Source organism: Hypomesus nipponensis, chromosome 9, assembly GCF_054491055.1.
Source record: "Hypomesus nipponensis isolate SF chromosome 9, ASM5449105v1, whole genome shotgun sequence".
In the NCBI taxonomy this organism is placed as follows: domain Eukaryota; kingdom Metazoa; phylum Chordata; class Actinopteri; order Osmeriformes; family Osmeridae; genus Hypomesus; species Hypomesus nipponensis.
The window spans coordinates 19,213,360-19,240,923 of NC_140369.1; the positions used below are offsets into that span (position 1 = coordinate 19,213,360).

Below are 27,564 nucleotides of genomic sequence, written 5' to 3' on the forward strand. Positions count from 1 at the left end.
GTCATGTGCCCGAATCTTAACTTGTGTAAAACAAGTATAAATTTGACTCTCAAGCATGAAAGTTACGTAGTAAGATCAAAGTAAGCATGTCCACCCTTGCAACAAAATAAATATAGACATTGACATGTCTCAACAGAGAAACAATAATAGTTTTTAGTTTGTGAGACGATTTCAGGTCATGTATCTTTCAAATAATATGACAATCATTGTCTTTGTATAATATGTAGATTATATGGCTACAAGTACAGAACTATATTTTAAAATGGCATGCTCAAGCAGAAAGTGAAAAACGGAAGAAAAGGAAACAGAAAGAAAAAGAGTCTGGAAAGCTGTTACTTGTTATGCAGCATATTTTGGAACAGAATTACAAAACTAAAGTTTTCTTTTACTTTCCCTCACTCCTACTCACTCTCTCTTTCTCCACACTTCGTCTCTGCCCAGTTTTGCCTCTTTATCACATTCAGTTCAGAGTTGGTCAATTTACAGCACACAGGGCCACAGCCTGCGGTACAGCCCATTGCCTTTTGTCATGACTGGCACTAACTCATCCTATAAATGAACCAGCAACTAATAGTATTTTATGCATGGATCACAATGTATTTATAATATCATATCAATTTAATTAATAACACTTAAACAATAAGCAGCCAATGGAGTATAGAGCAGTCATAAGATATGCCATCATTTTACTCCATAGTACCATTTATGCTTATGATATGTAAGCTTAAATGATTGAATTTGAACTGAATTTCATCAAATAGATTTGTGCCTGACTGGACTGTGCCTTTCAGGATCCTCATCACCCACCCCTCTATTCTACCTCAATCCCTTCCTCCCTGTTTGCCTCAGTTCCTGCCCCACCCCGCCCCCTCCTTCCCACCTCATTGGCCGTCATCTCCCAGCATATCGAACAGTGCCTGCAGCAGCCGGTCATCTCTGTGCCTGTAGGGCTTGGTGCTGTAAAAGCCATCACTGTAGTCGCTGTACAGGCTGTCCTCTTTCCCCCGGTACTGGTTGATCCTATCCAGGGCCTGGTACAGCTTCTGTGGGGGAAGACGCTGGTAGTGGCTCCCCCAGGAGGACAGGGGTTTTGCTGGGGATGTGGGCAGGGAGGCCGGGGTCTGCCGGTTGAAGGCCGTTTGGAGAAGACGCAGCAGAGCGAGGGAGGGGGACAGGGGAGAGGTAGAAGGCGGCTCTTTCCCTGGGTTTGTGGGAAGTGAGACCTTGGCAGGACTGGGCAGGGTCTTCTGGGGTGGGGTCTTCTCTTTGGGGAGCTCCTGTTTGATTGGATGGGAGAGATGTGATAAGAGGCAGACGTCTACAAGGAGGCCATATTTGCTGTTGGCTTCTGGCTAAATACTCTATATTCTACTGTAACAAAGTTATTTACTTTTGCATAGACACTCTCATCTCATCATGAACTTTATTATGATTACGATGATTAGCACTTACACGTAATTTAATTAAGATTAAAAGAATTAGAGATTAAAAGTTAGAATATAATACTTTATAAATTATACTTTATAAATAATTTATACTAAATGTATACTTTATAAATTATCTTTAAATAAAATAAAGCTGCCAGTCATTGATGTTTTACTGTAGATCTCCCTCTGTACATAGAACTCTGCTATTTCATAAAAAAAATGATACATCAATATCTATTTCATGCCACATTCATACATTTATATCATGCCATAGCTGTTGTATCATTTGTGTGACACCTGTCTCACGTCTAATGTACTATACATCCCAACCGTAACCGCTGCCCCTATCTCAACACTGTTGGTCTCCATGGCAGTGAGCTTATTGTACCTCCATCATGTCATCCATGTGTTCCACGCCACGCCGGTCGTTCTGCACGGCATTGTAGGGAACGTACACCCTGGGTTCCTTCATGTGCTCCGGTTTCTCTGAGGTCCCGTGGAGAATCAGCTTCCAGCTCAAGATCTGACCCTCGTTTTCCATCCGCCCTGACTGAGCGACAAACAGAACAGAAACGTCAGGAGGGAGGGAGGAGCTTGGAAAAGCCCAGAGATAAATGAGGAGAGGGAAGGAAGGACCGGACAACAAAGACATTGACTCAAACGTCAATGCATATGCATTTTGAAAGGTGAATTAAATGTCCTTAGCTTTTCTTAGCTCCCATGTGCTGTGAGGGAGGTTTTTAATAAATTAACTATATGTGATGTTTGTTTGTTGTGAAATATACAATGTTGTATAATAAGATACAATGAAAATAATACAGTAATTTGAAAATTGTATGTGTATAATGACCAATATGCTTGTGTCAACAGTATCAGCAGTAACAGTATCAATCATTTAGATTATTTATACAAAAGGTATTAGTTGATAATAAATGGACTGCCGTGCTGGAATAGCTTATGTGTGTGACACTTTCTGCCACATGGTAGTTAGAAACATCCAATAATAGTGAAATCAGATAGGTCAGTCATCATGGTCTAATCACGTGTTTCATTTATTCTTTACTTCCTTTCAGTCTTCACTCATCAATTTCCTGGGGGCAGTGTTTGTTCAATAAGGGCTAATGTCCAGGTCCTTCATCACATTAACATGTCAATGTGAAGAGAAAACCCCTGTCTAATATGTCCTGTTGACGCTAGTAACCAAATTGATCAAACAACCTTCAAGACTCTTAATGACTTTGCCATTCTTATTATCAAGATGTAATTAGAATCCACAGGTTGCACAATTTGGGCCTATCTAAAGGTCAACTGTGGTTTAGGGCAAGTTATGTGTGCATGTTTAACCAGAAAACCTTCAATGGTAAACATGCTTGTAGTGGGTTCATAGATTTGAGGGGCGTCCTGAGTTTTGTACAGTAAATGCAATTGGACTTTGGCAAAAACCAAAAGGCTTCAATCCCTCTGACTTACCGTGTCTGTGATCTTGAGAGTCCAAGTACCAGTGGGATCCTCACCCCAGGTGTGGACAGACATGAAGTCCCAGTTCCTGAAACCGTTGGAGGAAATGTCCCTCTCTCTCTCAGCCAGAAGTACCGTGCTAGTGCCTTATGGGGAAAAAAGAAGGGGCAGATGGGTAAGAATAAGTAATCAGTAATACACATACGGAAACATATGGGACACGCAGACCGCACCTGGGTACAGTCTAACCCTATGGCTCTGGGGTACTTTTTTGTAATTATAACTTTTTCTTAGACACAATTTATCTGGAAGTTGATGAGACCGGATCCACCATGTGAGTGGGATAATTTGGCCAAACCAATCAGGTTCCAGATGGTACAAACGGGGGCTGTGTGAAAAGAAGTGAGTAACTTTTCAGAGATAAAGACAATCTAAATTCCTGAGACTGAGATGGAAGAACGCAGATGTAGAGAGATAAAAAAAAAAGACAGAAAAGATTGATGGTGAAGCTCAACATCTCCCACGTAAAGTATGTCTACAACCGCTTGCGAGAATTTATCAGTAGCGGTCAGTGTCTCATAGTCTGGGGTCTAGACTAAGGACCTGAGACTAGGTCCCTTCTCTGTCCCTCCTCTATCTCTCTCTCCCTCTCTCTCTTCTTCTAACAATCTTTCTTTCTTTCTCTCCTTCCTCTTCTCTTGTTCCCATTCCTTCCTCCCTCCCTCTTCATCGCCCTCGTCTTTCCTGTGTGGATTACTTTCAGCCCATTAGTTCCAGCAGCCCACTCGGTGGTGTTCCGCACCTGAGCAATGCCAAGCCGGGTCCAATGACCTCGGATGGAGTTTGGAGGGATAGTGGCAGGAACGTATAGTACCTTAGGTATGTACTGTCCTCACATTATTTCTATATTGTAAAACTTCTGCCAATGTGAAACCAATGCGATTGATAAATGCCAAACCACCAAAAATGGTGTGGATAAATGTTTACTAACCTGATGGGGACATGAGCGTGATATGCAAGTCTCCTCTTCGTGTGTACTCAATACTGGCCTCCACTTGCAAATGCTCCAGTGACAGAACAGCATTCTCCTGCCCTACACACGCCTTGGTGGGAATTTCTATGGTGATTTCCCCTGCTGCTTTCAATGCCCTGTGGGAACATCAAGAAAACAGGAAATGAGCTCCTTGAGAAGAAACAGAGAACTACCGACATGACACATTCTTTGATAAATGTGAGAGGAACTATGTCCAACACAAAGCTTGTTTTCTTGTCTTTTTCTAAATCATCAATCTCAGCATTAAAAAAAAGTCCGATTATAGTAGTACATTGCTGTGAAGAATTGATTTGTTTCTTAATATTTACCATAGTAATGCAGTTAGTATGAGTCTGAGGTATTGGCCTTGTGGATGTTTTTCTTAGTATGTGGACACATGTCAAAGGTCAACTCCCCGTTATAAACAAAGCAACATTTGGGCACCAAATTATGAGAATACTGGAAACCAAGCTTTAATGACCATTCCAGATTCATGCTTACGGTACAGCACAGCATACGAGTCCTTTGTTCCTCTTAGTATGTTATTTGTCATGTGTGCAACCGATGCTCACTTACAGTGATTGTCTGATGATGATCTGATAAAACTATCTATATCAAACCTTTGAATTGTGTATCTACATTCGTCCTCGGCTAAATCGTCTTCAGATTCATTGCTACATGGCCTTTACTGGGATGGTTAGTCACTACACTGGTGTTCATTCTAAATGTTCCCCAATTCTTGGGCAATAGCCAGCTACCAGTGCTGCACGGATCTGAATTTTGAGAGGGGTGCATATCATCACCCATTTTAACATCTTAGAGAAGAGAGTGAGGTTAGTTTACTCCTGCTGCCATAGGAAGACATACATGGTGACACTACACCCCCAGGCCATACTCGCAGCCTTAACACTGTACTGCACCAGTGACTTGCATTTGCTTTGGTGTGTTTTGCAATGACTGGATGGCTTGTTACATCTTGACTTTTAATTCACCCGTTGCTCTTCCCAAGTTGTCTTCTCATTCAAGTTGCCCAATGTTAGTTACTTTTTACACTGTGTGACACAGTTGAGGGGTCATTGACAGATTGTCATCTTTTGATTGAGGTGACTATTTTTGCTGTTGTTGACCTGGATTTCACTTCACTACAAGATAACCTTTCTGGCCATAATATTTTTTTTAACCGTCTTTCTGTCTTTGTGGCATTATTACCCACCCAGACTCTTCCTCAATAATAAAAGTTTGTTTAAGGGGTGCATTTGGACGGGTAGATCCAATCCTTTTTACAAAACCTTTATCAAGTATGTAGTTTGATTAAACACAACTTTAGTATGACGCAAGTATACATTTATTTAGATGGTCCACCATAATTCTCTCAGAATCAACGTTAATCCCGTGTCTATTAACTCCAGACATGAATGGAGGGATTACTCTAACCAAGCTGTCAGAGGAGGATGGGGACTAAAGTAAGTCAAAGGGGAGATAGGAAACAAAAATCAAAGGGATTACACAGTGCTGGCTTGCTGATGTCTAAGGTAACAGGGGGGTGATACCACCAAGTCACTAAATCCCAACAACCTGGCAAATAGACATTAGCAGGAGGACAGTTGTAAAGTCCTGTTTATGCCGTTTTGTATGAACTTGGGTCACCAGCTAGCATTAGCATGACAGGTGAAATGGAGGTCATTTAGAGGGATATGTTGCAGGGCTGCAGAATCTGCCAAAATTGTGCCTAGCAGCATTTCCGAAGGCTTTTAATCTGCAGTGGAAGTAAACAAAACAGCTGTTTGGATCCACGGAAGATAGAGGAGGGAAGATTGCTTCCATAACAGAGGGCTTTGTACAGGGATGATGTTGTGGCAGTCGCTTTCTCTTTTTTACTCTCTATCTCTCAGACACAAACAAACACAATTTATATTTGTCATCTCAGATTTACATGACACACTATAGCTGAGTTGTTGTTTTACCTGTAATACCAAAGCATTGGGATATTTCAAGATCAAGAATCAAACTAAAAACAATATAAGGCATGTAATATGTTTATCCATGAACTATTCACAAAAATTGACATTTTAACAAAGCTACTTTACCTAGGCTGAAAAGCTTCATCTCTGACGATACATTGCTTTTTTTCAGGGACGTGTTTCCAGGTGGCCGGGTCTGCCAGGTCCACAAGAGTTTTGGCATTGAGCAGGCCGAATCCAAAGCGACTGTTCACCATGAGGCCTGCCCCATTCTTTTTCCAGCCCGGGTTATTGGCAAGGGGGTCAAACTCAGATGTCCACACCACTAAATGCTGCAGGTCTCTCCAGGTAAGCTCTGGGCTGAGAAGGTGAGACAAACCAACCATTGAGAATTTACCAAAGACACGTGAAGTTGAGGACATGTTTCCACCGGTTCTGTTGAAAATGTTTCCAACATGACTGATAATTAGATGGTGAGAGAAAATGTGACAAGGGTGGTAGAACATTTCTACCAAGAGTTGTCTCCTTACTTCTGCTCAAGTGCCAGGGCAAATATCCCAGCAGCCAGTGGGGCGGAAGCGGATGTTCCGGTGTGTGTCTCGGTACATTCATTATGCAAATCTGCACTTGTCTGCAGAGTAAAAGAAAAGGAATTTACTCATGAATAGATGCTGCCATCAGCTTACACTAACCAAAGCGCTACCAGAATGTCACATAGCATAGTAAATGAATGTAATGCAATTGAGTAATTATTGCTATGAAAAACGTTGCATAGCAGAACATGGTATGATGTAAGGCACCATCACAAAATATTGCATGAGACAAGGTAAGGTCATGTGACGTGATATGGTAAAGCACAACATAAAAGCACAACATCCATCACAATATCTCCCACCATCTACACTGCAGTGGTGTAGTGATACTCACTATTCTCTGGTCGGTGTAGTCCCCACTGCTGTAGGCTGTAGCCAGTGTGGAGGAACACTTCTCGGCATACCAGGGTGACAGGCCCTGCTGTGAGGCACTGCTAATGGAGATTGTATAGATGCTATCCGTGTAGCCATCACAGTCGCAGTTGTCCCCTTGACGGCCTCCGTTTCCTGACGCCCACACAAATATCGAGCCCTTCCCTCCACGCCCCTGAAGAAGACGGTGACAGGAAGTTAGTGATACGATGCTGTGTTGACAGCTCCGTGGTATTATAATGATAAGCTAATGATTTCATACTGGGCAGTGGAATTCACTATCTATCTAGATAGCTAGAGTCAGGCAGAGTTAGCCAGATTAACACGTTTGTTAACCACATTATTTATGGAACTTGATGCAATGATGAATTATTGTCAGAACCTTGGCAACATCCAACATTAACAAAAAGTTTTTGGGTGTGGATCAGTTGAGGTATGATTGTGGTGGGCATTTGCATTTCCTTTCTTGTGAGACATTGTACAAAACAAGACTTACCACATACAACAGTTTTAGATTAATGTCATTTTTGACATAACTACTCATTATCATAGGACTCATAAGTCTACTCATGATGCGTGATGTTCTGTTGATGAAGTCATTAGAAGTCTAGTTATAGTAGCTATAGTGTCACCTTCTGAATGCCATACTCAAAGGCTTTCTGGGCTAGACGACCGGGCCCCTCCACTGTCTTGCCGTCATCGTTGGGCCCCCAGCTGGCGCTGTAGATGTCCACATGGTTCGGGTTGAAACCAATTGAACTGGCCTCGATGGCATCCGTCACTATACCATCCAGCATGCGGATCCCTGGGCGGGATTAACCAAATACATTTAGGTCATCTAGCAAACTGCCCAGTGTATTTCATTTAGAATTCGATTCAAAGATTAACCATGTCATCGCTGTTGCCATGCTTGTCTGCTGAAGTATGCTTCAAACCGTTGCATTTTTGACCATCTAGACTTGTGTAAAACAGGTGCTGAATGTTGACCTATCTGATCCTCATCCTCCGATAAGATATGATATTCTTTAGAGGATAGGTGGATAGATCGGATTGGGTAAGTGGCCCAATGCAATCACTGGTTCTAAAAGTTATTATGTTAGTAGCCCAAGATGTGTGTCTTACAAATTGTGCAAATACACACTTACTGTATGGACTCAAGGACAGCCACATGCACTCATAATGACGCAAGAATGCAAGCACACAAACACATTGGCACACAAACACATAAATGTGCACTACATATTCTTGACACACATTTCACAGAGCAAAATGCTAAATGTCATACCTCCAACCTTGGAATTGTAAGCTACTCCAACCCCACATTTGTTGTTGTCTGCTTGCATGGCAATCTCACCAGCACACCTGGTCCCATGCCTGAGAAAATACGCAATGACAAAATGTTTCATAGAAGACAAAACTGCCTTTGTTATAGATGAGTCGTGACCACTTTTGGTGACTACAAAATACCCAATGATACAGAATGCAGAATAACGATTGGTCTTACACAATAAATAGTGATATTTAACATAATATCCTTCTTAGTATTATGTGAAATAACTTCATTCATTGAATTTCAACTTCCAAAAAAACTCTAAAACAGTTTAAAGAAATAAAAAGAAAGAATCTCATTATTGTTTAAGCTTAAGCATGTCATCTTAACAGATTGTTTCCATTGTACAACCTTTGGAATCATATGCACTCAACATGATTGGTTGTTTGTTTGATTACATCTCCTAATTATAATGTTGGGAAGATAAATATATTCATTTGGAAGGAGGAACCTTTGTCATCATGAGAATGGACGGCATGCCATTCAGCCTGCCTCAGTGACATATGAAATGCTCTGCTGGCAGTGGTGTCTCAATTATACAAGAGAACCAGTGAACATGGATGACAATAGAGTGTGCTGACAAGGGTGGGGAGGTGGTTTCACGACTTGTGTTTAGCTAACCCCCCAATTGGCATAGAGTGAGTCATCATTCCCAGGTATTGTCTGACAGACAAACAGAGAAGTGGGACGAGAGAACGAGAATTAAAACCTCTGTAAGCGTTTTTCCATTAAGGATGTGGCGGTAGAGTGATGGATGTGGTGGTCATTTGAATTTCCTCTCTTTTGAAGATTTTCACAAACTATCTCACCACATGAAATGTTGTTAAAAAACGACATTGGACTCCAATGAATGGAGCTCCAACTTAAACTCCTCAAACTCCTATTGCTTTGTCCACAGTTTTGTATAGTGTCCAGTGTTTTGGGTGAAACCTTTAAGCAAGGCTCCCACAATTATGGAAACAAAATACAATACCCAAATGTTGTTCTGGTCTATAGCCCAAAAGCCGCCACAGCAAATGTTAGGTTCAATATGGCACTCTACTACTGTTGCATGAAATAGCAAAAGCGACATACAAAAGTATGTCTTATACTGTATGTGGCAATTAACACACAGGAAAACTTCTGGGAGATTTAATGAGTTCAGCTTGGTTGTCAACATCTCTGTTAATCCTTTCAATTCATTTATGTAATCAGAGAGTACTGTGACTGGGGTAGTGTATTATGGTACACTTTATGTGACCATACCCATAAAACAATGCATGTTTGCTTTTATCATAGTGGTATATTGCGACAGATATTACTGTGTCTAGACATAATGTGATGTGTTCATAATCCCTGTTCCAGGAAATCTAATACACAATTAAGTTGCTTTAGACCTAGTTTGAGCATTGAAGATGAAACCATGATACCAAAAATACATTTTCAAATTTGTAAAAAAAAAAAATACTCATAAAGAATATTTGTTTTACTTTACTAGCAAAAGCCACAGTTACATGTGTTACATGTGTTTATACATGACTAATCATAGTTTGAATTAAAATTTAGAAAGGAAGCTTCAACATACTTGTTCTCATTAGTGGAGTCATATCTGGGGAATGGGTCTGGGTCATTGTCGTTGAAATCATAGCTGGCTGCTGCATCCTTTAGAAGAAAAAGAATGAAAAAAGGAACACTCAATGTCGTACACTCAAGGACACACTACTGTCACTGTGATAGACAATGTGTGACAGTGTGTTCATGTTTTACATTTCAAAATATGCCGAACTGACTTTAAACATCAAACATAGAAAAACATGTTGCGTCAGTTCAATGAAGAGCCTTAACGAGGTGCGGTGCCTGTCTCACCAGATCGCCCCATTGATTAACTACATTCTCATTAAGAAGCACAGGAGCTGATTCCAGCCATTTTGCTGTTACACATCCTTTCACATCCGCTCTCCATTTCTCTTCCTTTGCCTCTGATTTATCTCTCCCTTTCTCCCTCTTTTTCTCCTTCTATCTCTCCTTCTTTCTCTCTATATCTCTCTCTCTCTGCTGCCCATGTACTTGCTCTCTTGGTGTCTCTCCACATTATCTTGTAGCTGGTCAACGCAAGAAATACTGCATTACAAAAAACCACCAAAGCACAGTTGTATCATTTATGGAGTTCCTCTTGGTAGATTCAATTGTTTTATTTCCTAAATCCATTGTCGTCTAATGGTTAACACAGCTTGACAATTCATATGTCAATCGTGGTAAACACAACACACTATTAAACACTGAATTTGCCAACATCGAGCATCCTTATCATATTTACATGCAGTTCTATGGTTATATGCAAAGTCCTCTGTGACATTGCTTGTAAGGGCTATACAAATTAAATTGGATTTGATGATCATAAACCCTTATAAAATAATAAGACTGAACTGTAAATTAGAGTCCCACTGTAAACCAATTAACTCTGTGCATGTAAGCGTTCTTATGCAAGAGCAATGCCACATATAATGGGGCTTTATGAATCGCCTTGTGAGGTGTCATCAGTGTTGCTATAGAGACGCTCTGCCTCAGTGACGGCCGTCGCCATGGAAACCCTCTTACGTAGTTGGGGTAGATGTCGGTGTGGTTCCACTCCAGGCCGTCGTCCAGAACGGTGATGACCACACCTTTGCCCGTGATGCCTTTCTTCCACACGGGAATCACGTGCAGGTCCAGTTTGGGGAGGGAGGACGAGGTCCTGGTGTCTTGCTTGAAGGGGGACACACAGAGAAAGATGAGAGACACAAAGAAGGATGATCATTAAAGGAAGGATGGGTAGAGCAGAAAGAGGAAGAAGGAGATCAACTGTACGGTCGTGTCGTAGATCACACCTGTGTAAATAAGGCTCCCGGGGGGGGATTGATGTTGATTTTGTTGCGGTAGTTGAGATTTGTTGTAAATGAAATGGAAAAATACATGACCTGGGGTTTGACACCTACGGGTGAATCATTGACATGAACGAAAGTTATTAATAATAATGTGTCATTCATTGATGATTGATCATTAAGCCCCGTTGAATCGGTCTGTGCAGAATTAGGAATACATAAATAAATCTAAGAATGGCTGGTCAGTTGCATCTGGATTTTTCATTACGTGAGTTCAGCTATTCTGATAGAGTTACTTAACTCATTAAAATGACAATACATCTGGAGACATGACATCAAAATCACGCATATTCACCTTAACATACAGCTGACATAAGCCTACAAACTCAGGTGCTCGTAACAAATGGATGTTAGCCATCGAACGAGATGAAGATCTGATACCACAGCTTAGACCTAGTAATTCAACTAAACTGCCTGGGTGAATATCAAGTATCGCAGTTTCCACTGAAAAACAGAATAGAGAAAGGTCAGTCTAAGACGCAATGCCATCTCACACTAATACAAACTGTCACCCCCCCCCCCCCCCCATTGACCTATGGTGATAATTTATTATCAGCTTGTGGTTCTTTGTCCACATCCAGTTCACTCTCCTAGCCACTTCTGGTGGGAGAAAGCAAGACCCTCTGTCACTCCAAAGCATTATCGCTGTGGCTATCACCATCTTTTCAGTATTTCCCTTTAAAGTGTGCGTGTGTGTGTGTGTATGTATGTCTACAGTACGTGTGTGCATGTGGCAACCAAGCGTGTGATAATTGGATCATCAGTAGGGAGAGTGCAAAGGGCCACACTAGCGATATTGCCTGGGGAATAAAATGATTCATAGGAGGAGACAAATGCTAAAAATAAACATCAAGTCGGTGAGAGGGCTCCTCTTGGCTGACTGTCTGTCTAGATGGCTATATGTCTGTCTGTCAGTCTGTTTGTCTGTCAGTCCGTAAATGCAGCTATTCCCCATCTTGAACATCCCTGTCTCTCTGTCTCTCCTCCTCCTCCTCCTCCTTCCCCTCTGGCTTTAGCAGACATCCTCCCTTTTCACCATCATAGGGCTGCTGTGTCATCTTGATGGATGACTCATCTGTTGAACAGCACATACGCTGTGGGTTCTCCATAGCCCTTCATGCATAGATTTCCGTTTGGCACACACAGACATCCAGGGAGTCTACAAATACGACTGCTTCAAGCACACGCAAACACTCAAGAAGAGTGTTTAAACACCGACCGACACAAAAAGAGCTCCCGACACAAACGACACGAACCAAATGATCAGCACATTGTCACAGACATGATTTGGTAGGAGCTCGAAACACAACATGAGCACAAACACTTTCACACAGAAAACACAGCCCTGGGGGTGGGCACTGTGAGTCACCTCTCTGATTGCGTTATCAGACAGTCAGCTACTCCTGAGACACTCAATCTGCCTGCATTCTCCATTCCTCCCTCCACCCCTGTTCAGCTCCCTCCCTCCTTCTCACTATCCTATCACATCTTTCTACATCACTGCCTTCTGCCCCCTCCCCCTCCCTTGTCTTCATCCATGCTGTCCTTTATTACCTCCTTCCTCTTCTCGACGTCATTCCCTCCATCCCTCCCTTTTCCCACGCACTCCACCCCCCATTCTTGCACCATCTATCTCTGCAAAGCTCCCTACTGTTAATTTTTGCCATCCCTCTTCTCTTTCTCTCTCTCTCTTTTTCTGTCCTTTCTTTATTCCTACCACACACACACTGCTTCACATCTTTCTTGCTTCCTCTGTCTTTTCCACTCTCTCCTTCTCTATCTCTCGCATCGTTTCCTTGACCATCCTACATATCCTGCCTTCTCTCCAAGACCCTCCTGCTTCTCTCTCTCTTTCTTGGTCGCTCTCTCCCACTGTCTTTCACTCCCCCCATTCCAAATCTCAATATCTTGTCCCTGTCATCCCATTTCAATATTCTTCCATGGTTCTCGCCATTTTCCTTCTTAACATCGCCCGTCTGAGAAGAGAGCCCATCAAATGAGTGGAAGTGCCACGAACCCTGCCACTGTACGTAGTTTACCAATCGAGTCATCAAGTTTATTTTTGTTACTAATGACAACAGCGTGGTAGCCATTTTGATCTACATAATCATGTTTACAACATGTTATCATTAACTTCAGCAGAATATTTACAAATTCACATTTGAGTATTTTATTTGAGTATTTTTGGGGTTGAACGAAAGCAGGACATAATCTAGTCATATTTGTATGGATGCCTTACTGGCCTGTTGGCCAAACTGTGTGCTGGAAGAAGAGGGTAACTTTCCCTTTTAGTGATAACTAGTGCCACAGTTTATAAATACAGTAAGCGGGAGTTGATGACCAATTCAATTAGGATCGTCAGTTCAGACAGATGAAAAGGACTCATCTAATCCATTTTCTTATTTTCCCTGAGAGTGACTCAGATTTTTCAGTAGTGCATGCAGGCTGAATAAAGCTGAGGGGATAATATATATATATATTTACTCAATGACGCACATACACCAGTTACAGTATACACACACTGTCTTCATGAGATGACAGGCAGAAGCCCTGCTGCAATGGAAAAATAATAAATAGATGAAAAATAATGACTCAATATGATCAAATACCTCTAACCAACTATCACAGAATGTTCTCTCTACACTCATGATAATTGCTTGGTCAACGAGCAAATACCATTAATCCACACAAAAAACATTCTGTCAAAATACAACAAAAGTTGACCTGTGACAATAATCTGTGAATGCCAAATGATTTGGAGAATGACAGGACAGAGACATTTTTTTAATAGTTCCAATTCATTAAGCTTAATGGAACCAATATAAACCCAGTACAGATTGTGAAGAGACAAAGTTAGCTCATTTGACGCTTTTACAGTTGATGCTTGACTAAATAACCCACAGTGGCTCAACCTAAATTGGTTTGTCAGTGATACGTAAACCTCCGTTCTGATGTGAGAAATCATGAGGACTAAACTTCATTTAAATATATTTGAAATTCATTAAAAGTAGTAACGATAGCTCGGCTTAATCCCACACACAGGGCAATATGGATGTGTCAGTGATGGATCAGTGATGGAACCACAGCTGTCGCAATCCACTGTCTTTCCCCAGCTTGGCCTGAATGGACCAAAATGGCCATTGTGTTCTGGCAAATTGGGTATTAATGTGCAAATGTCTATTTGATTGTATTAGATTAGAATGTGGGAGTTCAGTTGCCTTACAATCTCTGATTAGGCTGAATTTTCTATCAAGCAAATGGCTCTTTTGGCAAGAGACATGTTTATTGGTATTAGATATTTGACTCACACATATTTTTGCCACGTATGATCCTGTGTTTAGTACATTCTCTTTGGCAAGTGGCAACATAACAAAAACACACAAACCCTGGTAATACATGCACACTCTCGCTACACAAGGCACTTTTAAAGGGTTGGTGAAGGAACAGACATCTTCTACACGCTCAGCGCCATGGAGCTATCCGTTCCTATCAGTACTGAATCCCAAGAGACAGGCAGCCTGTATACAACAGGCTACACAGGCAGGACCAGACACCAGCCGGAAATTACATGAAAAGTGTGTGCGTGAGCCAATGTTTGTCAATGTGTTCAAAGGGCGTGGGGGTAGGGTGGTGTTGTATTTGAACGACCAATTTTGAGCTGAACAATTTAGCCGTGCAACGATGATAAAGACAAGGTTCAGCTGTGGCACTAATCCCTACAGTAATGTTGGTGTACAGTTTAAAAAATAAAAGCAATCATGCAAAAAAAACATTTCAACATGCTGTTTGTTTGGGATTACTGGTTGCTTTTCATGTTTAGACACCTACCAGATACCACTGCTGGTTCCACATTGGATCGTCAAAGAGCTTGTCTGCAGGGCAGTCCTTGCAGCTCCTGAGCGACGCTCGCTTACTGCGACGCTTCTCGTACTGTTGCTCAGCCCATGACACCTACACATGGAATTAAGACATTAGGGCTTTTCCTTTTTCTGGACCAAAGCATCTCAAACTGGTTTCATCCTGAAAACTGATGGTTTCCACTGTACTATGAGGTTCCTGTGCTTGATCTAAAATGCTTTTTTTGATGACGTGTTACATCTCCAAAAGGAACAATTATAGAGGCAAAATGCAAATATACGATACAAAGAAACAACATGGCTCACCCTGTCGTCCTCAGACAACCGTTTGGTGATATGAGGTGCACTTCTTTTCATCCTGCTAGGATGATTTGGGTGTTTGAATAAATAATGGTTTTCTAGGGTCCCAATCTGGAGAAAAGAAGAAAGTGTATTAAAGAATATTTGATAAAAACAAAAAACATAGACCAGTCATCCAGTCATCTAGCCCCTACAGTCTGTAACTATTCAATATACAAGGCAGTCAAATGTCAGGCGATAACATTGACAAAATAGTTTGGTTTCTTTTCAGTGTTTGTTTCACATCAGTAGTGGTACTTGCTACGATTTTTGGGTAATATAACTTCAGAAATTACGTTTTTTTCTTTTAATCACCATTTTAAAATCTGAGCTTATTTAATTCAATACTTTAGAATATTATCAAGCACATTTCCAAACAAAATGTACAAATATTTCCATGACCAATATTAAAAAGATGATCTCTACGATGGGTGAAAGAGATTTTCATGTCTACACCTTTGTAAAGTCAACACCTCTCCATTACTGCATTTCTACCCTTCTCCTTTTCATGAAAACTCTGGTTAATAACTGGCTTCCATACTTGTGGGCTGCTTGATTCTTGGCAGCAGGCTGCACAAAACTTCAGCGTCTTGGTGCATCTGTCATTGCATTGTGTTCATGTAGAAAGGAAATATATTCCAAAACGCTGTAGTACACACTACAAAAAATTGAATAAGATGACACCATGAATCTAACCCAAAAAGCTTGAGTTTCCCCCATAAGTCACAAGAAACATCTGGGGGGGGGGGGGGGGGGGCACTTGGTGAACATGTTGGTGTCACCCTTATCCAACAAAGTTTCTAGCTTGAAACATTTCATCAACACAGGGTTCTACCAGGAACTAAATAATAATAATAAATTTCAACAGGTTGTTCTGGTGGTCAACCAAAGAACCGCTAGTGTGCCTGGCATTTGAGAACCAGGAAATTATTCATATATCCGGATATGAGAAATAAAATCCAACAGTCAAACAAACATTCAGTACGACGTTTGTATGTTATTTACTGAACAGTTCAATATAATCAATGAGTCATGATCAGTCATGTGTTTTGAGCACCTTCTCATATCAAAGCCCACGCTGTCTATAAATATTTTGAATGAACTCATCCGAGTCTTATGCTGATACTACAACTTAAAGCAACTTATTAGATTTGCGATACGGAACTAACTATTTACTATATATCTAAACAAAAAAAATTGAAAATGGATCATGTTGAATAACAGTTGCATGTCCTACACTTTTGGACACAAAATGTATTGCTTTTATATTTGGTGTAATGTTGTAGGTACGTTTATGGAAGATATATATGAATGCATTAGTTTCAACCTAAATTGACGGTTCCCTCAATTCTCTGTGCATTATACAGAGAATTTCGTGAATATTTCCCAATCGGAGCACACTTTACCGTAGTGTGCCACTTCGTCTGCGATTGAAGAAACATTAAACTGCACGTAACTTCTGTTTTGATCGGGTTTGTAAAGGGGCGTTGGTGTCACGAGAACCAACCTGTCTGACCAAATCGTAGTCCAATTCTCTGGCGATTAACCTGGCTGCGTCGGGTCCTCCTGGAATCTCGACTGCCCATTCGTTGAGGTACTGTCTGTCCCCGAAAGAAGCATCCACGGAATGAACGATGAAGCAGAGAACCGCAAGAGCACAGCTCGTCAACATTGGGCGACATCTCACTTCCATGTCAAAAGAATAGGAGCTAAAAATTGTGTTCTTGGATAGATGCTCAAGAAAAGCAGCAAAGACAAGAGAAAATTAACCAAAAATGCTCAACTTAAAATGAATGAATCCGTTTTTTGCGTTCCCCTTGTTCGCGACTCTGGAAATTGCTGGCAGAAAGGGAAGAAGGTCCATGAACTGACTTGTTATTGCCTCATTGAAACATCCGTAATCCGTGCATAGGGCTGAGAAATGTTTACACGTCAAATTACGAAGGTCTCTGACGTCAAATACGAGTGTACCTGGGGTAGGCTCTCTGCTCGAGTCCCGAGAGAGACGTGCGGGGAGGACGCACGCGTAGCAAGGGAGGGGGAGGCGGCTGCATCTAAAAATATAAACTTTTATTCAAACGACTGCAGAATATGATAACGAAAAAATAATTTCTACAGTATTAGGACACAGATATGAGCGGAAAAAAAGTCACGATAGTCTTTATGACAATGGAACAAAGAAATCTTAGCCTGAAGTCTAACAATTACGCATGTATATCATTCTTCACATTATGATTCAACTGAAATTCACATTTAAAAATCCACTGCAGTGTCTTTATTTGGTTGTATAGCCTACATGCCGGGTTCCTTGCTATCCCCATTGCTGATGACGCTCCTGCGGATGGTAGTCTACGTCACTGAGAGCCGGATTCAGCACCACAACGACGGACAGCTCCCTAGACGGAGAGCAAGGTTACGGCAAATAAGTGGTTACAAACTGAGGTTCTGAAACTGCTCAGATAAAAAGCAGGCCAAAAACAGACACGGGTTTGTGTCGAACTCTCATTCTTTTTGTAAATGGGACAAAAGCAGTTTTACGAAATGGGGATTTGTATTTATGAGATTATTGTGAAGGTTTCCGAAGGAAGTGCCACGGGAGCAAAATGGCACAATATAATAATAAATGCGCATAAAAGAGTTAATTGGCAGAGCTCATCATAATCAGACGGGACATCAAAGCATGATCCAACCAAATGTAGATCTCATGAGCAAAATTTGTATCTCATGAGAATTAAAATTGTTAATTCTGTTTCCTTTTTTATGAAGACAACATGAACGTTTCAAAATGTATGCACAATCCTTTGATTATGGTCTGAAACAAACAAATCTGTTATGTAGATACTGTTCATCCAAATTAAAATGCAACTGTAACTTGTTATTCGGTTTCAGCTTGTGTTTTAGCCAGACCATTTAACAAAAATGTGTGAGCTTTTGTAGTCTCCCAAAAAGGTACACACCTGAGTATCTTACAGAAATTGGATGGTATGATGTAATCATGTGATTACTTATAATCAATTATAAAACCCAATTATTTTTTTTTGTCACAAACAGTATGTTGTTATAATGTATTCCTGCACTTGAATGTATACACATGAAATTCAAAGCCAGAGAAGCCTATGTTTTTCAGTCCTCTACATGTGGAATACAACTTTATACATGATGTACCTTTTAAAGTTAAAAAAGTACAATATATGACTTTTGGGGTAGGCAATGCCCCCTCCCCCTACTTGGTCTGATTGAAGTCAGCGCAGATGGCATTGGTTGTAATTCAAACAAAGAGGTTTAAGTAGATTGTGATTCAAACTAGTATTTTCTTTTTTGGTCAACATGATTTTTGTTACCCTTTCTTGTTTTTAACTTGCAGCACTTTGAGATTTTAGCCAATATAAAGTGCATTGTGAATATTATTATTATTAGTAGTAACCCAATGACTAATTTAACTTTATTCTACCAAAGTGATGTTAATGGGGACACAAGGAAACAGATCTTCCGTCCTGGATTCTTGTCACCTGGCCTCACTGAGCAAACAGGACTGAACCAGGTCCTAAGCGTAATCTTTAGTCAGCCTAGCAACATCTGTTTGCATTAGGGCACTCACTGAGGCATGCCATGAAAGAGTTTGCACTGGAAAACCTGTATCAGAAAAGCAGGAAGAAGCAGAGATGGTATATCTTGCTGATATTTGAGGCACATTGAGATGAATCACCGACATTGTGGTTCCACTCTGTGATTGCTGATCTATGGGTGTAATCACTGTCTTTGGCTCTTTTCATCCAGTTTTTTAATGAACTCGAAGTTCTACTTTTGCAACAAAAATCCAATGTGATCATTTAAATAGATAGATAATTGACTGCTTTGTATAGCCAACATTTTGAGATGACACATACTGTAGTGTGTTATTTGTAGATCACTTGCTACTTAAACCACCCACTTTATGAAAACAGATAGAAATGTAGTCAACCCAACTGGCTCAGTGTTCATTCATTTTGTGTTCCGTATTCACACACGCAGACACACACACACACACACACACACACACACACACACAATTTCTCAGAAAAAGGTGGCTCTACTCATTACATTCACCTAATTGTTGTTTTTCCAGGTCCAACCAGCTCGACTAAATAGAGAGTCACATTTCAAGGAAAGCCTATGTGTAATGATGTGTGGAATGACGTTGGTGGATCCGTTACAGCTACAATACATGAAGCTACAAGACACAGGAAATGACGGAGAGCTGTTTGGCCACAGTGAGTCAACTCAGAAAATGGATAGCTTCTCTGCTTTTCAATTGATACATCTTCATAGTGTTGGCCATGGCTGTGCTAGTACCTCTTAAAACATTAGGTGACAAAGTTGAACTACCTGCTTTTAGTTATAGTTATATTCCTTCTGTTTCTTAATAGCAATAAACATAACCCATACCGTACACTCAAATGGGCGAGTAAATCTTCAAGAACACCCACACCAACTGTTTACAACACCCATAAAGGTGAGGGAGTGGTGAAGCATGAATTTCTCATCCGCTTTCTGGATGGATTGCATCTTTTCCTCAGAAACACTCTCTGCTACGAGTTAGAGGAGGCCATACCTGTCAGTCATACAATGAGTTTATACTGTATATCTCTCAGCTTTTCCATCATTCTGTCTGTGGGTATGTACTGTGTGTACAAATAATTAAGAACACCTTCCTATTATTGAGTTGCAACCCCCTTTACCCTCAGAACAGTCTTATTTTTTGGGGGAGTTGTATAGAGTTGCACCCACCTTTGTCATGAGAACAGCATCCATTTGTTGTGACCTGAACTCTGCAAAGTGTCAGAAGTGTTCAAGGGGATGCCATTCCATGTCGACTAATGATTCTGCAACAGTCTCGAGTTGGCTGGTGGTGGATCTCTACTCTAAATTGCTTGTTCCATCTCATGGTCTTGATACATCAGTGAACTCTGCAGGCTGCTTGAAACACGTTTTGACCCCCTTCATAAACCCCAACAAGCATACCAGACTTTTTGTTTTGTTGAACATTCAACCAGTGAACATTGAAAGACAAAATGGCCATGATGGCAGTAATGACAAGCAAGGAACCACCTGTGTCTGTCAAACTTGGCAAATGTCAAATATGCAATGTACATGCCAAATGCCAAACATTTATGTTATATGTTTATTGAATCTTTGTTCCTTTGAATCTCCTACATTGTTCTCAATAAATAACGCTCACATGAGCAGTCTGATTGTGCTGCCACAGCCATTGCAATCAATGGAGACAGGCTGCTATCAGTATTGAGACTAGGAGAGCTTCTGGAGATAAAGCTGACCTTCAGCTTTTATTGTGAAAGCCATTCCCATTGCCATTGCTAAGGAAAGTAAAGCAAACCTCCCCACCCCAAATGTCTCTGATCCCCAATATCTGTGAACCCACAATCAGAGCACATTGCCCCTGGCCTTTACGAAAACAAAGAGTGGGGAGAAGATAGAGGCAAGCAGAGAAACAGAAAATGGACAAAAAGGGCAAAGAAAAGAGGTTAAGTGAAACATAAATGCAGTTGAGGGAGGGAGTGGGGGTAGAGAAGAAATACAAATGTATGACTTTAGGTGTTAAATTACTTGTGAATTGTTCAAATAAGCCTAATATAAATGTATTTACATCAACCAAGTGCAGCCAAAAGCCAAAACTTCACAAAATGTAAAGTAACAGGTGACAATCTCTCTTCCCAAAAGTAAATTGTCCCATGTTCAAATTATTTGGTCTTCACACTAAGAAAATGTCAGAATGAGCAAAAAAGAGGTTTCTTGCAGCAGACCAACTCAGAACCTTGCAGGCAGCTACAGCCAATTCTCCCACTTGATCGCAGGACACCATATCAGGAAGGACTAATTTCCTGCCTTTGTGCATCGCTCATTTGTGACACAGATAACATTTAGCAACACAAAGGTGCTCTATGGCCAAAGCCATGTTCTAAGCATCTCTCAATTCAACCTCAACCAGCGACACAGAGCCTTGTATAAACAGTCAAGTGGTATCAAACTATGATAGGGTTATTAGAGGTCGGTGTTGTGGAAGGTGCGACGTGTTGGCAGGAGAGCACAATCTTAATTCAAGTGGTCTGAAAAGCCTCGCCTTCCACACAATGTCCATTTGCCACATTCTGTGGTGCAAAAAAAACGTGTAATTTGTCCCCTAGTACGCATGCACACAAATACACACACACGCATACACCCACAAACGACTTGATCTCAGGGTCACTCTCAGTAATGTTCACATACACACCACTCGGGCTGGTGACGCACATCTCACTCAGTCGTCATAGTCCCCAGAAGGACACGTGTGAAGGTGGCACAGGGGGAAGGGTCTTGGTCCATCTTTTTAAAAAAAGCTGTTGCAACAGTCAAGATTGATGACAATCAAATCACAACATACATTTGGATTTTATTTTTCCATTCATGGATTTTACCTGGTTAAATGTCATTTATCAGAATGTTGTCGTTTTCAGTTCAGCAAAACTGTGAGTTCCTTTCCAACCGACATGAACATAATGGGTCGTTTTCACTATATGCAACATGGAAAAAAACTATATTTCACTGCAGTACCCACAGCAGTACCCACAACCTACCACATGACTCCACTAAAACCAGTGTCCTTAGAAAAGCTTGAATAAATAACACAATGGCGCAACCTCCTGGACAGAATTGTTTAATTGCTCCTTGTTGAAGTTATCCATTGCATTCAACAAGGGCTTTGTGGCATTGTAACGGTACAATGAAAGAAGAGGAAACCTGGATGCTAAGAAAATGTATATTTATTTGGTTCAGATTGATAGATAGTGCTCATTGCATGCAGTAGAACAGTTTAGGCTTTAACAGATACAACTTACCCACCAAATAAATAATTGTGTTGGATTGGTGTCAAGTATATGTTGAGTGTCTATTCTGTAAAGAGCCTCTTTAGACATACAGATGGAACAGTTTGTGGCAAAAGTATATGTCTAGCCTTACTGACAAAGAGGTGAGGTCTTCAACAAACTATAAGTGGTCTAATACAAGCAGCTAGTTAACCACCAATGGATGTAGCTAAAAATGTATATTTCCATCTAAATATATTGCAGAGGAGAACTATATTTTAGCTGCAGTCTGTGAAATAGACTGCTATGTCCGGTACTGACCGTTAGGTGCCTCTAAGGAGCATGATGTTAGTCATGCAAGACAAAAACACTGCGTGTGGTGACTCATTCTCTAATTTTGGGGTGTGCCCTCTCCAGACTGAGCGACCGCTGTTTATTAAGTCTATCAGACGGATTTGGAATTGTAAAATTCAGAAGAGAAATACGTGAACATTACAGCACATTTCACATATATATACGATCTAGATAGGACCTTTTTGATACTAATAATGCGAGTGTTTGTAAGATCAGTTACATTCCCATGTAACAATGTCAGTATAATGGATATCAAAGGACTGTGGTTTGGCATTTCCATGCCCACACAAACGATACATGCGTTTGTGTATTACACACTGGGCCGTTATTTTGGATTATTCTGCAAATTCAATAGAAGGAAGGAAAGGCTCAATTTGACATAAAAAAAAACAATGAGGTCTCAACCCTATGAAAAACAAATAGCCAACGTATTTTGCATAAGCACAAATGCAAACGTACAAACATGCATGTAGTACGCATGTACTCCTGTACACATGTAGCACCAGCAAAACGCGATTAGACACATTTCTGAGGTTTGTAGGTGTGACAAGTTAAAACCAAATTATTGTTGATGAATGCTCGACCTCAATCTCAATACCATAGGAATGTGCTCTTAGCGGGAGGGGCAACATCATGCGCGATGAGGGGCAGAATATACGCATTTGCTTTCCATTTCCAAGCGCCAGGCCTGCACACAGTTGGAAAAACCTTACTGCTCCGCCGAGATGCCTCACAAAAAAAGAACTCATGGCCATCGAAAAAAGGCAGGACATGAGGTAGGCTACCTCTTTTGCAATGCAGACGGCACATTTTTTACAAAAAGCGTACCGTGTTTACAATAATCGACCCGCAAGGGTATATAATCAACAAGCGATTTGAAAGGTTGGGGTCTAAACATTGACCATGGTGCGCCAGACCAAGCGCTACAACCGATGCAGGGATGTCCAAAATACTGCGCCCATACAAGTTTTGTAAAGAAAAAACGTACTGCATGACGTAATAAACCGTAATAATTATCGCAACATGCTTAAACAGGCCGCTTGAATTTGACAAAAGGTGCTTACATTGCTGTCTGAACTCGAGACAGATAAGCGCATTCTGATGAACTATTTCCTTACGCATCTGTTGCGCAATGTCTCCATCCAGCCCTAAAACACGTTTTGTGGTCTTCCTCGAGCCTTGCTTATTACCCTACTGCTTACTCGATTGTTCTAGGGCTATGCGGATGGCTCTAAACCTAGCATAGCTAATAACACAATAAAAAGTTCTATAATGCAAATGAGATAGCCTTGATAGTTAAAACACAGTTAGAGTATAAGGTAATCAGACTACATTGTTCGAACTTCCCGGGAGTGGCACTTCGACGGAACGCGTGAGATATTTTGGAGAGTATTGTAGACTAGGAGACACTTGCCAAAAGTAGACTTCTGACGAACAGGTATTAGATTCGTTTCGTCTTGAGAGCTCCTTGTCCCCTATGGCGTACGCTGCATATTGGATGAGCCTCGTGAGTATTATGTCTCCAAGACACTTTAATTTTTGCACTGTTTTGATCCCTCCGGCTATATGTTGATAGCCAGTCTTTTTTCGTAAAGTTGTTAATTCTCGGAAGAATTAGAGATTAGGCTACAGAGTAGGATCACCGTTTGAATTCAAACAAACATTCCACGACAACAACTGTTTTCAGAAAGTTGACATCTATCCAAGTTAAACACAGCAAAACACACATGGAACCTATTGTTTCCAAATGAATGAATTATGTTAAATGCCTTAAAAGGGTTTGGCCACATTTCTTGCCAGCCATAAAAACTATTTAACAGGGCGTGTTACACTGTTTGCTTACTAAGAAGATATGATTACTGCACATAGCCTACCTATTTAGTACTGTAAAGTTTTTTCATTGCCTATCCGTCAAATCGGTCCGCGCCCACTGAAACTCATTTGGGAAGATATATATTCAAATGTTGTCACTGTAACAATTATGTAGTCACTGCTGAACTCTACATATTTGTTGCCCACTATACAAGAAAGACTAACCTGCTATTAACTCCCAAGATGACCATATCAGCACACCTTACATATTCCTGTAAAATTGCACTGAATAGCACGTTGAATATATTTATTAAGGATGGAACAGAAAACAAATGTAAAAACTATAATAAATGGACAAGTTGAAATGGTTTTTAGCGTTATTTTTTAATAATCTTTCTCTCTCACTCTGAGTGAGTGTGTGTATATATTCTGTATACAGTTGTGTGTATGTGTCCATGTTCATATGAGTGTCTGTGTGCCAGCAGAAAACCTCTGTTGGAGATCAGCAAGAAGGCGGACCTACAACTCATCCTACTTCAGCAGCGGCTATGGTAACACATTGTATAACCATCTAAAGTAGTGATCCAATTCATTCATTGGGCTCAATTAGTGTCTACCCCACCGGTCAAATTATTTCTGACTAAATGTTACAAAGGTGGGGGTATGTGGTACATGGTAGTACTGCTCAACAGCAACCATGTGTGGACTACATTCATGGGTGTCATTTGAAGGAGCTTTCATAAGATAAAAACACCAACACCAATTTGCATGGGGATAAAGCATCTATTTGACATGATTTAGATTGTCATGCACTCACATAAGATGAAAGACTAAACCCTTAAATATCTTTGAGCTAGGTAAATGTGAGGGATTTTCTATAGAGGTACTTAGATTAAGATATAAAGGTACTTAAATTGTAGATTTTTATCTGTAGCCAAATTAAGTTACAGATCATTAAAAAACCAAACATGTCCCAGTGTGTACATGTGTATAAAGGGTTAGAACGTTTTTGATGTCAGTTTTTCTAATGGCTGGCTGAGTTGAACAAGACAATGTTGAAATGTAATTTATTTAAAGATGTGGCTGAGCTGCCGGAGAATTGCTAGCAGTGTGGTCACTGCTAGTTAAGGTTCCACACCTGTGAGCAAAAAGTGAAATAAAAAAACAAACAATCAGAAGTGACAGAACACGCTGCTACTTATACGATCAGAATAAAGACAAGATTGACTAATTTTACTTAAATTTTTATAGTGAATTCCTTTAACAGATACTTTGCCCCAAAGTGATTCACCAACAGCGCATTGAATCTGCAGGGGCTGTGGGACTTGAACCTATAATATCATGCACACACTGCGCAGCATTGCAGGATGGAACTTATGTTTCTTGGTGAAGGACTGGGATTCAAACCCACAATGTGATTGCAATCATGTTTAGTACCATAGTAATATTTCCTATATACATTTCCAGGTCAATGTTTTTGTCCCATTAAATGTATGGGACAGTATACAATTCCTTTCAGTAACATGTTCACTTTTATAATTTGTCGCCATCTAGTGGAGAACAGAGAAGAATCAGCAGCAGTTATTTGGATCAGTTTAAAGACTCCATATGCTGTCTTTGGATCAACTGGATAATCCACCTCTTTGATCCACTTTAGGGAAGCTTACTGGTACTCAATCTAACTACTGGTGTAACTTACAACATTTTATATTGTGGATAAAGTGTTTGTTGCATATTATGTCTGTCATCTTCTGTGCTAAATCCCCCTTGGGAGAACAATAGGTATGAAACATTTATTTGTTGTAGATTCCTGCCTCCATCGTTCCTTTGCTACTTTTCATGCAAGAGTAGCAATTTTGTTTGGAAGCTATACAAATGTCTTCTTCCAATGTCACACATGTGAGAAACAATTGTTTAATAAGAAAACAACTTGAAAATGTGGCCTTTAAACAATAATGTGCATGTCAAGCCTTTGTATATCTACAGTGGAAATGTATGAGGTAGCAATTGGCAGTGCCTCCCGGTCTCACGACAGAACCAGGGACAGTGATGAATGTAGACGTTTGTCTAAATTTAGCTATGAGCACCACTTCATAAAGGATTCTTGTTACATACACTCACAGCCAAAAGATCAGTGCCAATGCTTTTGCCCCTCACCAGAGTGTTGACAGAAGGTAGATATGGTGACCCTAAGCATAGGATCCCATGTTACCACTAATATTATCAGACTTATACTTTTACACAAACTTGTGAGTGCACACCCACACAAGCACATGAGACGTCGATATGTACTGTACAGCCAAATTCATACATTTTCAGTTATGTTCTGATGTGATCTACAAGACTAGTGATGCCCAACAGACTTCCACAAGCTGAGTTTCGGTGTATCCTGTGTTCAAAAGCAGTCAAGTAGTCATTGCAAACCTGCTGGGTTATCATATTGACAATCTACTGTCGGTTGCATGCCTTTCATGGGTAGATTGAAAAGTATGTTCAACTTAGTGCTATGTGGGGTTTTAACAAAGGTCAGAGGTGACAGGGTGTTTCCCCATGATGCATTAGGTGGTTTTACAGGCTGGGCAAGGTAATGGAACAGAAGACCTGCAAAGGTGTGCTCAATGATGGGTGGGGATGATATGTTTGGAATGCGTGTGTGGGTGTGTGTGTGAAACATGTACACTCTGCGTGTGTGTACTTTAGTGTTTCTGTCAGCATGTGTGTTATATCCATATGGGTGCCTGCATGTGTGTTTTGTATGTAGGGTAGGTAGACAAGGTAGTTGCAATCTATATTTTATAGGGATGGACCACAACTTTATGCTACAGCTACCTACCTACCTACTTCCTATTCTACTGCCCCCTACTGTAAGGGATGACCTTTTTCAAGATCTAAGCTTTTACTGGCCAAAGTCCTGAACATAATCAGTTTGGGGTTCAAAATAAAACATGGCAAGCTTTTAAATGGACTTCAACAGCCTTTATAACTATAACCATCCATCTAACCATCTCCTGTATCCATATCTGCATACTAGGCTATACTAACTATACAGCTTGAGGTACTCATAACAACATGAAAACTTAAAAGTATTTGTAATGGACACAGATATCATATTAAGTACATTCATCTTTCTCCTATCATATTTACCATAGCACACAATATGTATAAATATTCCTTCTCAGAACAAGTGCACCAAGGATATGTCCAGCTTCGTTTGGTGTCATATGGCAGGTACATTCTTCTTTCACAATCTCAGTCATGGGATCTTGTCACATTTCTGTCTTGCGTGGAG

General features: G+C 40.6%; 2 protein-coding genes across 9 annotated transcripts in view; one reads left to right on the forward strand and one right to left on the reverse strand.

Moving 5' to 3' along the window:
• Positions 1-881: 881 nt before the first annotated feature.
• Positions 882-16,963, reverse strand: pcsk1 (proprotein convertase subtilisin/kexin type 1). 2 transcript variants are annotated; one of them, XM_084705210.1, is made up of 14 exons: positions 16,778-16,963; positions 15,238-15,342; positions 14,903-15,025; positions 10,752-10,898; positions 9,739-9,815; positions 8,130-8,218; positions 7,477-7,649; positions 6,807-7,019; positions 6,410-6,510; positions 6,006-6,239; positions 3,877-4,034; positions 2,898-3,031; positions 1,816-1,977; positions 882-1,274 (listed from the first exon to the last, which is right to left on the reverse strand). In XM_084705210.1, the coding sequence occupies exons 1-14, from the start codon at positions 16,961-16,963 to the stop codon at positions 882-884; spliced, it is 2,295 nt and encodes a 764-aa protein (XP_084561336.1). The 2 variants fall into 2 exon arrangements, with proteins under 2 accessions (XP_084561336.1, XP_084561335.1); XM_084705209.1 differs by having other exon boundaries at positions 882-1,277.
• A 6,190-nt stretch (positions 16,964-23,153) lies between these two features.
• Positions 23,154-27,564, forward strand: part of cast (calpastatin) — a 39,792-nt gene continuing 35,381 nt past the window's right edge. For 3 of the 7 annotated variants that reach the window (XM_084705849.1, XM_084705860.1, XM_084705863.1), the window contains exons 1-2: positions 23,174-23,239; positions 24,758-24,826. In XM_084705849.1, the coding sequence (XP_084561975.1) occupies positions 23,189-23,239; positions 24,758-24,826 (120 nt within the window). In that variant the 5' untranslated portion in view covers positions 23,174-23,188. Of the gene's footprint in view, positions 23,240-23,925; positions 23,971-24,757; positions 24,827-27,564 lie in introns of those variants that run through there. The other 4 variants (XM_084705850.1, XM_084705851.1, XM_084705852.1 and 1 more) reach the window with 4 other exon arrangements.

Coding starts and splice junctions, on each gene's coding strand:
- pcsk1 (XM_084705209.1), bottom strand. CDS start 16,963: ATGGAAGTGAGATGTCGCCCAATGTTGACGAGCTGTGCTCTTGCGGTT. Junction 7,650..8,129: donor TTACAATTCCAAGGTTGGAG/GTATGACATTTA, acceptor AATCCCGCCCAG/GGATCCGCATGCTGGATGGT. Junction 7,020..7,476: donor TTGAGTATGGCATTCAGAAG/GTGACACTATAG, acceptor CGTCTTCTTCAG/GGGCGTGGAGGGAAGGGCTC.